Consider the following 13,190-nt stretch of genomic DNA (forward strand, 5'->3'; position numbering starts at 1 on the left):
TAGTATATTACAGTATTGTATATTATTGAAAAGTTTTTTGTATGGAATAGTATGGATCGGTATAGTATATTATGGGATGGTAAATGATGGTGTGGTGTAGTATATTATAGTATTGTATAATATATTATAGTATAGTATATTATTGTATGGTATAGTATACACTAGTATGGTATATTATAGCATGGTTAAGTAGGTTATAGTGTGGTATAGTGTATTATGATTCAGTATATTATGGTATGTTATGGTATGGTATATAATAGTATGGCAAAGTATATTATGGTATAGAATATTATATTATAGTATGTTATAGTATTGTGTATAATATTATGGTATAGTATATTGTAGCAATGCTAAGTATGTTATAGAGTATTATGGTATGGTATATTATGGCATAGTATAGCATATTGCAGTATGGTATAGTATATTGTGGTATAGTTTATTATAGTATGATATAGTATATTATAGTACGGTATGGTAAAGTACATTACAGTACATTACAGTACAGTATAGTATGGTATGACATGGTATTTGTTGTATGTTATGCTATGGCATAGCGTGTTGAATTATTGTATGGTATATTATAACATGGTATATAGTACACTGCTCAAAAAAATAAAGGGAACACTTATTAAACAACACAATGTAACTCCAAGTCAATCACACTTCTGTAAAATCAAACTGTCCACTTAGGAAGCAACATTGACTGACAATACATTTCACATGCTGTTGTGCAAATGGAATAGACAACAGGTGGAAATTATAGGCAATTAGCAAGACACCCCCAATAAAGGAGTGGTTCTGCAGGTGGTGACCACAGACCACTTCTCAGTTCCTATGCTTACTGGCTGATGTTTTGGTCACTTTTGAATGCTGGCGGTGCTTTCACTCTAGTGGTAGCATGAGACGGAGTCTACAACCCACACGAGTGGCTCAGGTAGTGCAGCTCATCCAGGATGGCACATCAATGCGAGCTGTGGCAAGAAGGTTTGCTGTGTCTGTCAGCGTAGTGTCCAGAGGATGGAGGCGCTACCAGGAGACAGGCCAGTACATCAGGAGACGTGGAGGAGGCCGTAGGAGGGCAACAACCCAGCAGCAGGACCGCTACCTCCGCCTTTGTGCAAGGAGGAGCAGGAGGAGCACTGCCAGAGCCCTGCAAAATGACCTCCAGCAGGCCACAAATGTGCATGTGTCTGCTCAAACGGTCAGAAACAGACTACATGAGGGTGGTATGAGGGCCCGGCGTCCACAGGTGGGGGTTGTGCTTACAGAACAACACCGTGCAGGATGTTTGGCATTTGCCAGAGAACACCAAGATTGGCAAATTCGCCACTGGCGCCCTGTGCTCTTCACAGATGAAAGCAGGTTCACACTGAGCACATGTGACAGACATGACAGAGTCTGGAGACGCCGTGGAGAACGTTCTGCTGCCTGCAACATCCTCCAGCATGACCGGTTTGGCGGTGGGTCAGTCATTGTGTGGGGTGGCATTTCTTTGGGGAGCCGCACAGCCCTCCATGTGCTCGCCAGAGGTAGCCTGACTGCCATTAGGTACCGAGATGAGATCCTCAGACCCCTTGTGAGACCATATGCTGGTGCGGTTGGCCCTGGGTTCCTCCTAATGCAAGACAATGCTAGACCTCATGTGGCTGGAGTGTGTCAGCAGTTCCTGCAAGAGGAAGGCATTGATGCTATGGACTGGCCCGCCCGTTCGTTCCCCAGACCTGAATCCAATTGAGCACATCTGGGACATCATGTCTCGCTCCATCCACCAACGCCACGTTGCACCACAGACTGTCCAGGAGTTGGCGGATGCTTTAGTCCAGGTCTGGGAGGAGATCCCTCAGGAGACCATCCGCCACCTCATCAGGAGCATGCCCATGCGTTGTAGGGAGGTCATACAGGCACGTGGAGGCCACACACACTACTGAGCCTCATTTTGACTTGTTTTAAGCACATTACATCAAAGTTGGATCAGCCTGTAGTGTGGTTTTCAATTTTAATTTTGAGTGTGACTCCAAATCCAGATTTTGTTGTCAGCACATTCAACTATGTAAAGAAAAAAGTATTTAATAAGAATATTTCATTCATTCAGATCTAGGATGTGTTATTTAAGTGTTCCCTTTATTTTTGTTGAGCAATGTATAATATACTATACCATAGTGTACTGTTATATGCTGTTGTGCTAAACTGTACTGTACAGTTATACTATACCATAATATACTATACTATACTGTTCTGTACTGTTGTACTATACCACACTATACTATACTGTACTGTCATACTATACCATAATATACTATACAGGTTTACTATACCCTGCTGTTATACTATACCATACTATAGCATATTATACTGATATACTGTACTGTACAGTTATACCATACCACAATATACTATACTATACTATAATATACCATACTATACTATACTGTTCTGTACTGTTGTACTATACCACACTATACTGTACTGTACTGCTATACTATACCATAATATACTATACTATACTGTACGGATTTAATCTTCCCTGCTGTTATACTATACCATACTTTAGCATATTATACTGATATACTGTACTGTACTGTTATACTATACCATACTATAGCATATTATACTGATATACTGCACTGTTATACTATACCATACTATAGCATATTATACTGATATACTGTACTGCTATACTATACCATAATATACTATACTATACTGTACGGATTTACTATACCCTGCTGTTATACTATACCATACTATAGCATATTATACTGATGTACTGTACTGTACTGTTATAATATACCATAATATACTATACTATATGGATTTACTATACCCTGCTGTTATACTATACCATACTATAGCATATTATACTGATATACTGTACTGTACTGTTATACTATACCATACTGTAGCATATTATACTGATATACTGCACTGTTATACTATACCATACTATAGCATATTATACTGATATACTGCACTGTTATACTATACCATACTGTAGCATATTATACTGATATACTGCACTGTTATACTATACCATACTATAGCATATTATACTGATATACTGCACTGTTATACTATACCATACTATAGCATATTATACTGATATACTGTACTGTACTGTTATACCATACTATAGCATATTATACTGATGTACTGTACTGCACTGTTATACTATACCATACAATAGCATATTATACTGATATACTGTACTGCACTGTTATACTATACCATACAATAGCATATTATACTGATATACTGTACTGTACTGTTATACTATACCATCCTATAGCATACTATACTGATATACTGTACTGTACTGTTATACTATACCATACTATAGCATATTATACTGATTTACTGTACTGCACTGTTATACTATACCATAATATACCATACCATACTACGCCATAATATACCATACCATACTATGCCATCATATACCATACTATACTGTACTGTTATACTATACCATAATATATTATACTATAATATGCCATAATATACCATACTATACTGTACTGTACTGTTGCTATGCTATTCTATACTGTACTGTTATACTGTACCATACTATACTGCTATTCTATACTGACTGTTATATGATACTATAATATACAATACTAGCATGCTACAGTATACTGTTACACTATACTATAGTATACTATACCAGCATACTGTACTGTACTGTTGTACTAGAATATACTATACTGGTATACTATTCTGTACTGTTATACTATACGGGTATAACATAGTATACTATACTGTAATTTTATGTTATAATATACTAAGCGGGAATACTATACAGTACTGTGGTGTTATACAATACTATAAAATATGACACCGGTATACTATACTATACTGTACAATAATATACAATACTGGTATACTATACTGTTCTGTACAGCTATAGTACAGTGCCTTCGGAAAGTTCAGACCCCTTCCCTTTTTCCACATTTTCGTACATTACAGCCTTGTTCTAAAATTGATTATATTAAATTCTCATCAACCTACACACAAGACACCATAATGACAAAGGAAAAACAAGTTTCATAAATGTTTGTAATTAAAAAAAAAAAAACAGAAATACCTTATTTACATAAGTATTCAGACCCTTTGCTATGAGACTCAAAATTGAGCTCAGGTGCATCCTGTTTCCATTGATCATCCTTGAGATGTTTCTACAACTTGGTTGGAGTCCACCTGTGATAAATTCGATTGATTGGACATGATTTGAAAGGCACACACCTGTCTATATAAGGTCCCACAGTTGACAGTGCATGTCAGAGCAAAAACCAAGTCATGAGGTCGAAGGAATTGTTCGTAGAGTTCCGAGGCAAGATTGTGTCGAGGCACAGATCTGGGGAAGGGTACCAAACAATTTCTACAGCATTGAAGGTCCTCAAGAACGCAGTGACCTCCATCATTTTTAAATGGAAGAAGTTTGAAACCCCCAAAATATTTCCTAGAGCTGGCTGACTGAGCAAACTGAGCAATTGGGGGAGAAGGGACTTGGTCAGAGAGGTGACCAAGAACCCGATGGTCTCTCTGACAGAGCTCCCTAGTTCCTCTATGGTGATGGGAGAACCTTCCAGAAGGACTACCATCTCTGCAGCACTCCACCAATCAGGCCTTTATGATAAAGTGGCCAGAAGGAAGCCACTCCTCAGTAAAACGCACATGACAGCCCACTTGGAGTTTGCCAAAAGGCTCTCAGACCATGAGAGTCAAGATTCTCTGGTCTGTTGAAATCAAGATTGAACTCTTTGGCCTGAATGCCAAGCGTCACGTCTGAAGGAAACCTGGCACCATCCCTACGTTAAAGCATGGTAATGGCAGCATTATACTGTGGTTTTTCAGCAGCAGGGACTGGGAGACTAGTCAGGATCGAGGGAAAGATGAACGGAGTAAAGTACAGAGAGATCCTTGATGAAAACCTGTCCTTGAGTAGCCCAGCCAGAGCCCGGACTTGAACCCGATTGAACATCTCTAGAGAGACCTAAAAACACCTGTGCATTGACACTCCCCATCCAACCTGACAGAGCTTGAGAGGATCTGCACAAAAGAATGGGATAAACTCCCCAAATACAGTTGTGCCAAGCTTGTAGCGTAAAACCCAAGAAGACTCAAGGCTGTAATCGCTGCCAAAGGTGCTTCAACAAAGTACTGAGTAAAGGGTTTGAATATACTGTTGAAGTCAGAAGTTTAAATGCACCTTAGCCAAATACATTTAAACTCAGTTTTTCACATTTCCCGACATTAAATCTCAGTAAACATTCCCTGTTTTAGGTCAGTTAGGAACAACACTTTATTTTAGAATATTAAAAAGCTTAAGCCATTTTGCCACAACTTTGGAAGTATGCTTGGGGTCATTGTCCATTTGGAAGACCCATTTGCAACCAAGCTTTAACTTCCTGACTGATGACTTGAGATCTTGCTTCAATAAATCCACATAATTTTCTTACCTCATGATGCCATCTATTTTGTGAAGTGCACCAGTCCCTCCGGAAGCAAAGCACCCCCACAACATGATGCTGCCACCCCCGTGCTTCACGGTTGGGATGGTGTTCTTTGGCTTGCAAGCGTAACCCTTTTCCTCCAAGCATAACAACGTTATGTACCTGTTTCCTCCATAATATCTACATCTTCACAAGGTAATTTGTTGTTGTTCTGGGATTGATCTGTACTTTTCGCACCAAAGTACATTCATCTCTAGGAGACAGAACACGTCTCCTTCCTGAGCGGTATGACGGCTGCGTGGTCCCATGGTGTATAGACTTGCAGACTATTGTTTGTACAGATGAACATGGAACCTTCAGGCATTTGGAAATTGCTCCAAAGGATGAACCAGACTTGTGGAGGTCTACAATTGTTTTTTCTGAGGTCTTGGCTGATTTTTTTTTATTTCCCCATGATGTCAAGCAAAGAGGCACTGAGTTTGAAGGTAGGCCTTGAAATACATCCACAGGTGCACCTCCAATTGACTCAAATGATGTCAATTAGCCTATCAGATGCTTTTAAAGCCATGACATCATTTTCTGGAATTTTCCAAGCTATTTAAAGGCACAGTCAACTTATTGTATGTAAACTTCTGACCCACTGGAATTGTGATACAGTGAATTTTAAGTGAAATAATCTGTCTGTAAACAATTGTTGGAAAAATGACTTGTGGAAGTAGATGTCCTAACCGACTTGCCAAAACTATAGTTTGTTAACAAGAAATTTGTGGAGTGGTTGAAAAACAAATTTTAGCCTCCCGGGTGGCGCAGTGGTTAAGGGCGCTGTACTGCAGCGCCAGCTGTGCCATCAGAGTCCCTGGGTTCGTGCCCAGGCTCTGTTGTAACCGGCCGCGACCGGGAGGTCCGTGGGGCGACGCACAATTGGCCTAGCGTCGCCCGGGTTAGGGAGGGCTTGGTCGGTAGGGGTGTCCTTGTCTCATTGCGCACCAGCGACTCCTGTGGCGGGCTGGGCGCAGTGTGCGCTAACCAAGGTGGCCAGGTGCACGATGTTTCCTCCGGCGCATTGGTGCGGCTGGCTTCCGGGTTGGATGCGTGCTGTGTTAAGAAGCAGTGCGGCTTGGTTGGGTTGTGTATCGGAGGACGCATGACTTTCAACCTTCGTCTCTCCCGAGCCCGTACGGAAGTTGTAGCGATGAGACAAGATAGTAGCTACTACAACAATTGGATACCTTGAAATTGGGGAGAAAAAGTGGTAAAATTAAAAAAAAAAAAAAAACGTTTTAATGACTCCAACCTAAGTGTATGTAAACTTCTGACTTCAACTATATTTATGTAAATGTGATATTTCCGTTTTTTTTGCAAAAACGTCTAAAAACCTGTGTTTACTGCTGGAGAGGGTTAGCTGGAGTAGGAGGAAGAGTGTCTTTCAGAACCCTTCCTGAAACTCCACCTGTTTTGTTTTGGTTGATGTCAGTTGAAACACGTTATTTGGTTTTCTAGCTGGGGGACGTAACAGGGTTAGGAAGAAGAGGAGGAGGAGGAGGAAGAGGAGGAGGAGGGATATTACCTTACTGCTAGAGAGGGTTAGGAGGTGGAGGAGGAAGAAGTGGAGGAGGAGGAGGAAGAGGAGGAGGAGGGATATTACCTTACTGCTAGAGAGGGTTAGGAGGTGGAGGAGGAAGAGGAGGAGGAGGAGGATGGGGGAGGAGGAGGAGGGAAATTACTTTACTGCTAGAGAGGGTTAGGAGGTGGAGGAGGAAGAGGAGGAGGAGGAGGAAGAGGAGGAGGAGGAGGAAGAGGAAGAGGAGGGGGGAATTACTTTACTGCTAGAGAGGGTTAGGTGGTGGAGGAGGAAGAGGAGGAGGAGGAGGATGGGGGAGGAGGAGGAGGGAAATTACTTTACTGCTAGAGAGGGTTAGGAGGTGGAGGAGGAAGAGGAGGAGGAGGAGGAAGAGGAGGAGGAGGAGGAAGAGGAAGAGGAGGGGGGAATTACTTTACTGCTAGAGAGGGTTAGGTGGTGGAGGAGGAAGAGGAGGAGGAGGAGGAGGAAGAGGAGGAGGGAAATTACTTTCCTGCTAGAGAGGGTTAGGTGGTGGAGGAGGAAGAGGAGGAGGAGGAGGAAGAGGAAGAGGAGGGAAATGGCTTTACTGCTAGAGAGGGTTAGGAGGTGGAGGAAGAGGAGGAAGGGGAAGAGGAGGAGGAGGAGGGAAATTACTTTATTGCTAGAGAGGTTTAGGAGGTGGAGGAGGAGGAAGAGGAGGAAGAGGAGGAGGAGCGAAATGACTTAACTGCTAGAGAGGGTTAGGTGGTGGAGGAAGAGGAGGGAAATTACTTTACTAGAGAGGGATAGGAGGTGGAGGAGGAGGAGGAGGAGGTGGAGGAAGAGGGGGAAGATGAGGAGGTGGAGGAAGAGGAGGAGGTGGAGGAAGAGGGGGAGGAAAAAGCATCCATTATCTGCAACCCATTTCTTTACTTACTTTCAGATAGAGGGAAAAGATAGAGGGAAAAGATAGAGGGAAAAGATAGAGAGAAAAGATAGAGGGAAAAGATAGAGGGAAAAGATAGAGGGAAAAGATAGAGGGAAAAGATAGAGGGAAAAGATAGAGGGAAAAGATAGAGGGAAAAGCAACGGTGTGTTTTTAAGTGTACGTCCTTACTTCCTACATAGAACACTACTTTTGGCCAGAGCCCTGTGGGTTTCCTGTGGGTCCCCTTTGGATCCCCTGTGGGTTTCCTGTGGATCCTCTGTGGATCCCCTGTGGGCCCCCTGTGGATCCCCTGTGAGTTTCCTGTGGGTTTCCTGTGGGTCCCCTTTGGATCCCCTGTGGGTCCCCTTTGGATCCCCTGTGGATCCCCTGTGGGTCCCCTGTGGGTCCCCTGTGGATCCCCTGTGGATCCCCTGTGGGTCCCCTGTGGATCCCCTGTGGGTTTCCTGTGGATCCCCTGTGGGTCCCCTGTGGATCCCCTGTGGGTCCCCTGTGGATCCCCTGTGGGTCCCCTGTGGATCCCCTGTGGGTTTCCTGTGGATCCCCTGCGGATTTCCTGTGTGTTTCCTGTGGATTTCCTGTGGATCCCTTGTGGGTCCCCTGTGGGTCCCCTGTGGATCCCCTGTGGGTCCCCTGTGGGTCCCCTGTGGGTTTCCTGTGGATCCCCTGTGGGTCCCCTGTGGGCCCCCTGTGGGTTTCCTATGGGTCCCTGTGGGTCCCTTGTGGATCCCCTGTGGATCCCCTGTGGGTCCCCTGTGGATCCCCTGTGGGTTTCCTGTGGATCCCCTGTGGGTCCCCTGTGGATCCCCTGTGGGTCCCCTGTGGATCCCCTGTGGGTTTCCTGTGGATCCCCTGTGGATTTCCTGTGTGTTTCCTGTGGATTTCCTGTGGATACCCTGTGGGTCCCCTGTGGGTCCCCTGTGGATTTCCTGTGGATCCCCTGTGGATTTCCTGTGTGTTTCCTGTGGATTTCCTGTGGATTTCCTGTGTGTTTCCTGTGGATTTCCTGTGGATTTCCTGTGGGCCCCCTGTGGATCCCCTGTGAGTTTCCTGTGGGTTTCCTGTGGGTCCCCTTTGGATCCACTGTGGGTCCCATTTGGATCCCCTGTGGGTCCCCTTTGGATCCCCTGTGGGTCCCCTGTGGGTTTCCTGTGGATCCCCTGTGGGTCCCCTGTGGGTTTCCTGTGGATCCCCTGTGGATCCCCTGTGGGTCCCCTGTCGATCCCCTGTGGGTTTCCTGTGGGTCCCCTGTGGATTTCCTGTGTGTTTCCTGTGGAGTTCCTGTGGATACCCTGTGGGTCCCCTGTGGATTTCCTGTGTGTTTCCTGTGGATTTCCTGTGGATTTCCTGTGTGTTTCCTGTGGATTTCCTGTGGATTTCCTGTGGGCCCCCTGTGGATCCCCTGTGAGTTTCCTGTGGGTTTCCTGTGGGTCCCCTTTGGATCCCCTGTGGGTCCCCTTTGGATCCCCTGTGGGTCCCCTTTGGATCCCCTGTGGGTCCCCTTTGGATCCCCTGTGGGTCCCCTGTGGGCCCCCTGTGGATCCCCTGTGGGTCCCCTGTGGATTTCCTGTGGATACCCTGTGGGTCCCCTGTGGTTCCCCTGTGGATTTCCTGTGGATCCCCTGTGGATTTAATGTGTGTTTCCTGTGCATTTCCTGTGGATTTCCTGTGTGTTTCCTGTGGATTTCCTGTGGATTTCCTGTGTGTTTCCTGTGGATCCCCTGTGGATTTCCTGTGGATTTCCTGTGGGTTTCCTGTGTGTTTCCTGTGTCTAAGGTAGTGCTCTATATAAGGAATAGGGCTCTGATCTAAAGTAGTGCACTATATAGGGAATAGGGCTCTGGTCTAAGGTAGTGTACTATATAGGGAATAGGGCTCTGGTCTATAGTAGTACCACTATATAGGGAATAGGGCTCTGGTCTATAGTAGTACCACTATATAGGGAATAGGGCTCTGGTCTATAGTAGTACCACTATATAGGGAATAGGGCTCTGGTCTATAGTAGTGCCACTATATAGGGAATATGGCTCTGGTCTATAGTAGTGCCACTATATAGGGAATAGGGCTCTGGTCTATAGTAGTACCACTATATAGGGAATAGGGCTCTGGTCTATAGTAGTACCACTATATAGGGAATAGGGCTCTGGTCTATAGTAGTGCACTATATAGGGAATAGGGCTCTGGTCTATAGTAGTACCACTACATAGGGAATAGGGCTCTGGTTTATAGTAGTACCACTATATAGGGAATAGGGCTCTGGTCTATAGTAGTACCACTATATAGGGAATAGGGCTCTGGTCTATAGTAGTACCACTATATAGGGAATAGGGCTCTGGTCTACAGTAGTGCACTATATAGGGAATAGGGCTCTGGTCTATAGTAGTACCACTATATAGGGAATAGGGTTCTGGTCTATAGTAGTACCACTATATAGGGAATAGGGCTCTGGTCTAAAGTAGTGCACTATATAGGGAATAGGGCTCTGGTCTATAGTAGTACCACTATATAGGGAATAGGGCTCTGGTCTATAGTAGTGACTATATAGGGAATAGGGTGCCATTAGGGACTAAGTTATTTTTGTGAAAGATGCTAGATTGGTTTCTTATATATAGGTATTATATCAGTTAAAATAGCATGACACCATTTTGAAATGAGGCTCCAAAATATTCTACCCCCGCTATATTCAAATATCTGAAAAGCTCTTCTGGAAGAGTTAGATATGGAGAGGGCTATGACGTTTCATCATTTGAGACGGTGTCTATCTATCCCAGAGTCAGGAAGCTGGATCTACACTGCCTACACATGGCGTGGAACATGGAATTAAAAAAACTTTGATTTTGGAGTTAACAGCCACTTTAAGGTCACTATTTCCCTCGTCTAATCTACTACACATTTTGCACAAAGTAACCATCAACATTTGGACGGACATTATTCATGATGAAAGGTACAGGTGCAAACACACACACCCCTCCCTCAATCCCTCACCCCACCCACCCATACACCCTCCAACCCACACACCCTCCAAAACACACACCCTCCAACCCTCTCTCCCACCCACACCCATCCCTCTCACCTATCACCCTCCCTCCCACACCCCTCCCACCCACCCACACACCCTCACACCCTCTCTCCCTCCCACACCCCTCCCTCCCTCCCTCCCACCCACACTCCTCCCTCTCACCTACCACCCTCCCTCCCACACCCCTCCCACCCACCCACACACCCTCACACCCTCTCTCCCTCCCACACCCCTCCCTCTCACCTACCACCCTCCCTCCCTCTCACCTACCACCCTCCCTCCCTCCCACCCACACCCCTCCCTCTCACCTACCACCCTCCCACCCGCTCACCCACCGACACAACCTCCAACCAACCCTCCCTCCCTCCCACCCACACCCCTCCCACCCACCCACACACACACCCTCAAACCCTCCCTCCCACCAACACCCCTCCCTCTCACCTACCTACCTACCTACCTACCACCCTCCCTCCCTCCCACCCACACCCCTCCCTCTCACCTACCATCCACCCACCCACACCCCTCCCTCTCACCTACCACCCTCCCTCCCACCCGCTCACCCACCCACCCACACTCACTAACTCACCCCACCCACCTACCAACCCTCCCTCAATCCCACCCTTCCTCCCACCCTCCCTCCCACCCACCTGTAAGTAGTGAAAGGTCCTCTCCTTCAGTTTGTTCTCCAGAGGTACCAAGGCCTTGTCATAGCCTCCTCCTCCTCCTCCTCCTCCTCCTCCCCGGACAGACGATGGGTACACCTCTCTAGCCTGGCTGACCGTCATGGCCGACCACGTGCTCCTCTTCAGAGAGTGTTGTCCTGGCCCTCCATGGTACCCTGCCACTCCCCCTCCGCCACCCTCCCCCCCTGCCAGGGCCAGAGTGGTACAGGCCATGCACTCCCCCGGCCCGGGCCCTGGTGGTACACTCCCCTGTCTGGGCAGTTTCTTCATGGTCAGCTCCTGGATGGCAGCGTCCAGACTCTCGTGGCCCGTGGGGTATCCGCCTCGCCCGCCACCTCGACCACCTGGCCCGGTGTTGCCCCCGGTTACCAAGAAGCTGCTGTCACTATCGAGGTTGTCGTCGGAGCTCCACCACCCCGCGGTTCGGCTCCTGTGCCGCCTGCTGGAGGATTCGTGGCGCCCATCCCCGCTTTTGGAGCGCTCGCGGGATTTGCTGCGCCTCGCCGAGCGGGATTGGTGGCCCGAATGATTATGCCCGCCACCTTCCTCTCCTCCGCTCCTGGGCCCCCCTCCTCCTCTTTCTCGGTATTCCCCTCCTCGTGTGCCGTTGTATTCCCTCTTTGACGGCGCCTCGAGGGAGTGGGACTTGGCGAAGAGTTTCTGGACTGAGTGAACCAGGTGGCGGATACGGGAGGGGCTCTCGCCGCGCTGTTCCGCCCCGCTGGCGCTCCTCTGGTACTGCAGGGTGTGGAACCCGTCAGGGTGGAAGGGAAGCTGCTTTTCAAACTGATCCTGGAGGTTAGGAGGCATGCGATGCATCTTACCCCCGTGACCCCCCACCGTGGACAGACAATCCTCACATGAGTCGTACAACTGCTGGGTCGGGGGATGCTGGTTGGGGTGGGAGCGGGGGAACGTCCCCCCTCCAGAGTGGGTGTGGGAGCGATGCTCCAGAGCTAGGGGTTCTGGGGGACCACCGGGGGCGTAGAAGGGGTTCCCCGCCCGGTCGTAGTGTTCAGAGGGGTGGCGGTGGTACTCTCGGACGGAGCCAGGGCCCGGGCCCGGGTCACATTGTGTGTGCCCCCCGCCAGAAGAGTGCTGGGACAGGCTGCGGCTGACATGATACCCCTTCATGGAGGAGGCCGGGGGGCCGTGGTGGGCCACCCGGGCCGAGAGGGGACGCTGTGGGCGCGACAGGGCTGCGCCGGACTCACCTAGCAAGGAGGAGAGGGAGAGAGAGATAGAGATAGAGACAGACAGAGACAGCGAGAGACAGAGATAGAGGGAGAGAGAGGGAGAGAGACAGAGAGACAGAGAGACAGAGAGAGAGAGAGACAGAGAAAGAGAGAGAGACAGAGAGACAGAGAGACAGAGAGACAGAGAGAGAGAGAGACTTTGTTATCATATCAATCCAGATTAATTGAGAGAAAGATTCCACAGACTCTTCAACATCCAGGGGAAACAGATGGGGATAACATGTTGAACAGTAAATGCACTTTTCTTAAATAAAATTTTTATAGATTTTCCCAAACAAAGATAAATAATTTCCAGC

At 47.2% G+C, this 13,190-nt stretch overlaps 1 protein-coding gene across 1 annotated transcript in view; it reads right to left on the reverse strand.

The window, feature by feature from the left end:
* Positions 1 to 12,846, reverse strand: part of LOC110496905 (disks large-associated protein 3-like) — a 35,938-nt gene extending 23,092 nt beyond the window's left edge. Inside the window, exon 1 of the mRNA XM_090209440.1 lies at positions 11,603 to 12,846. Coding sequence (XP_090065566.1) covers positions 11,603 to 12,772 — 1,170 coding nt within the window. The 5' untranslated portion in view covers positions 12,773 to 12,846. The remainder of the gene's footprint in view (positions 1 to 11,602) is intronic.
* Between the last annotated feature and the right edge of the window lie 344 nt (positions 12,847 to 13,190).

Source organism: Oncorhynchus mykiss, chromosome 18, assembly GCF_057628025.1.
Source record: "Oncorhynchus mykiss isolate SJ-2025 chromosome 18, ASM5762802v1, whole genome shotgun sequence".
Classification (NCBI taxonomy): Eukaryota; Metazoa; Chordata; class Actinopteri; order Salmoniformes; family Salmonidae; genus Oncorhynchus; species Oncorhynchus mykiss.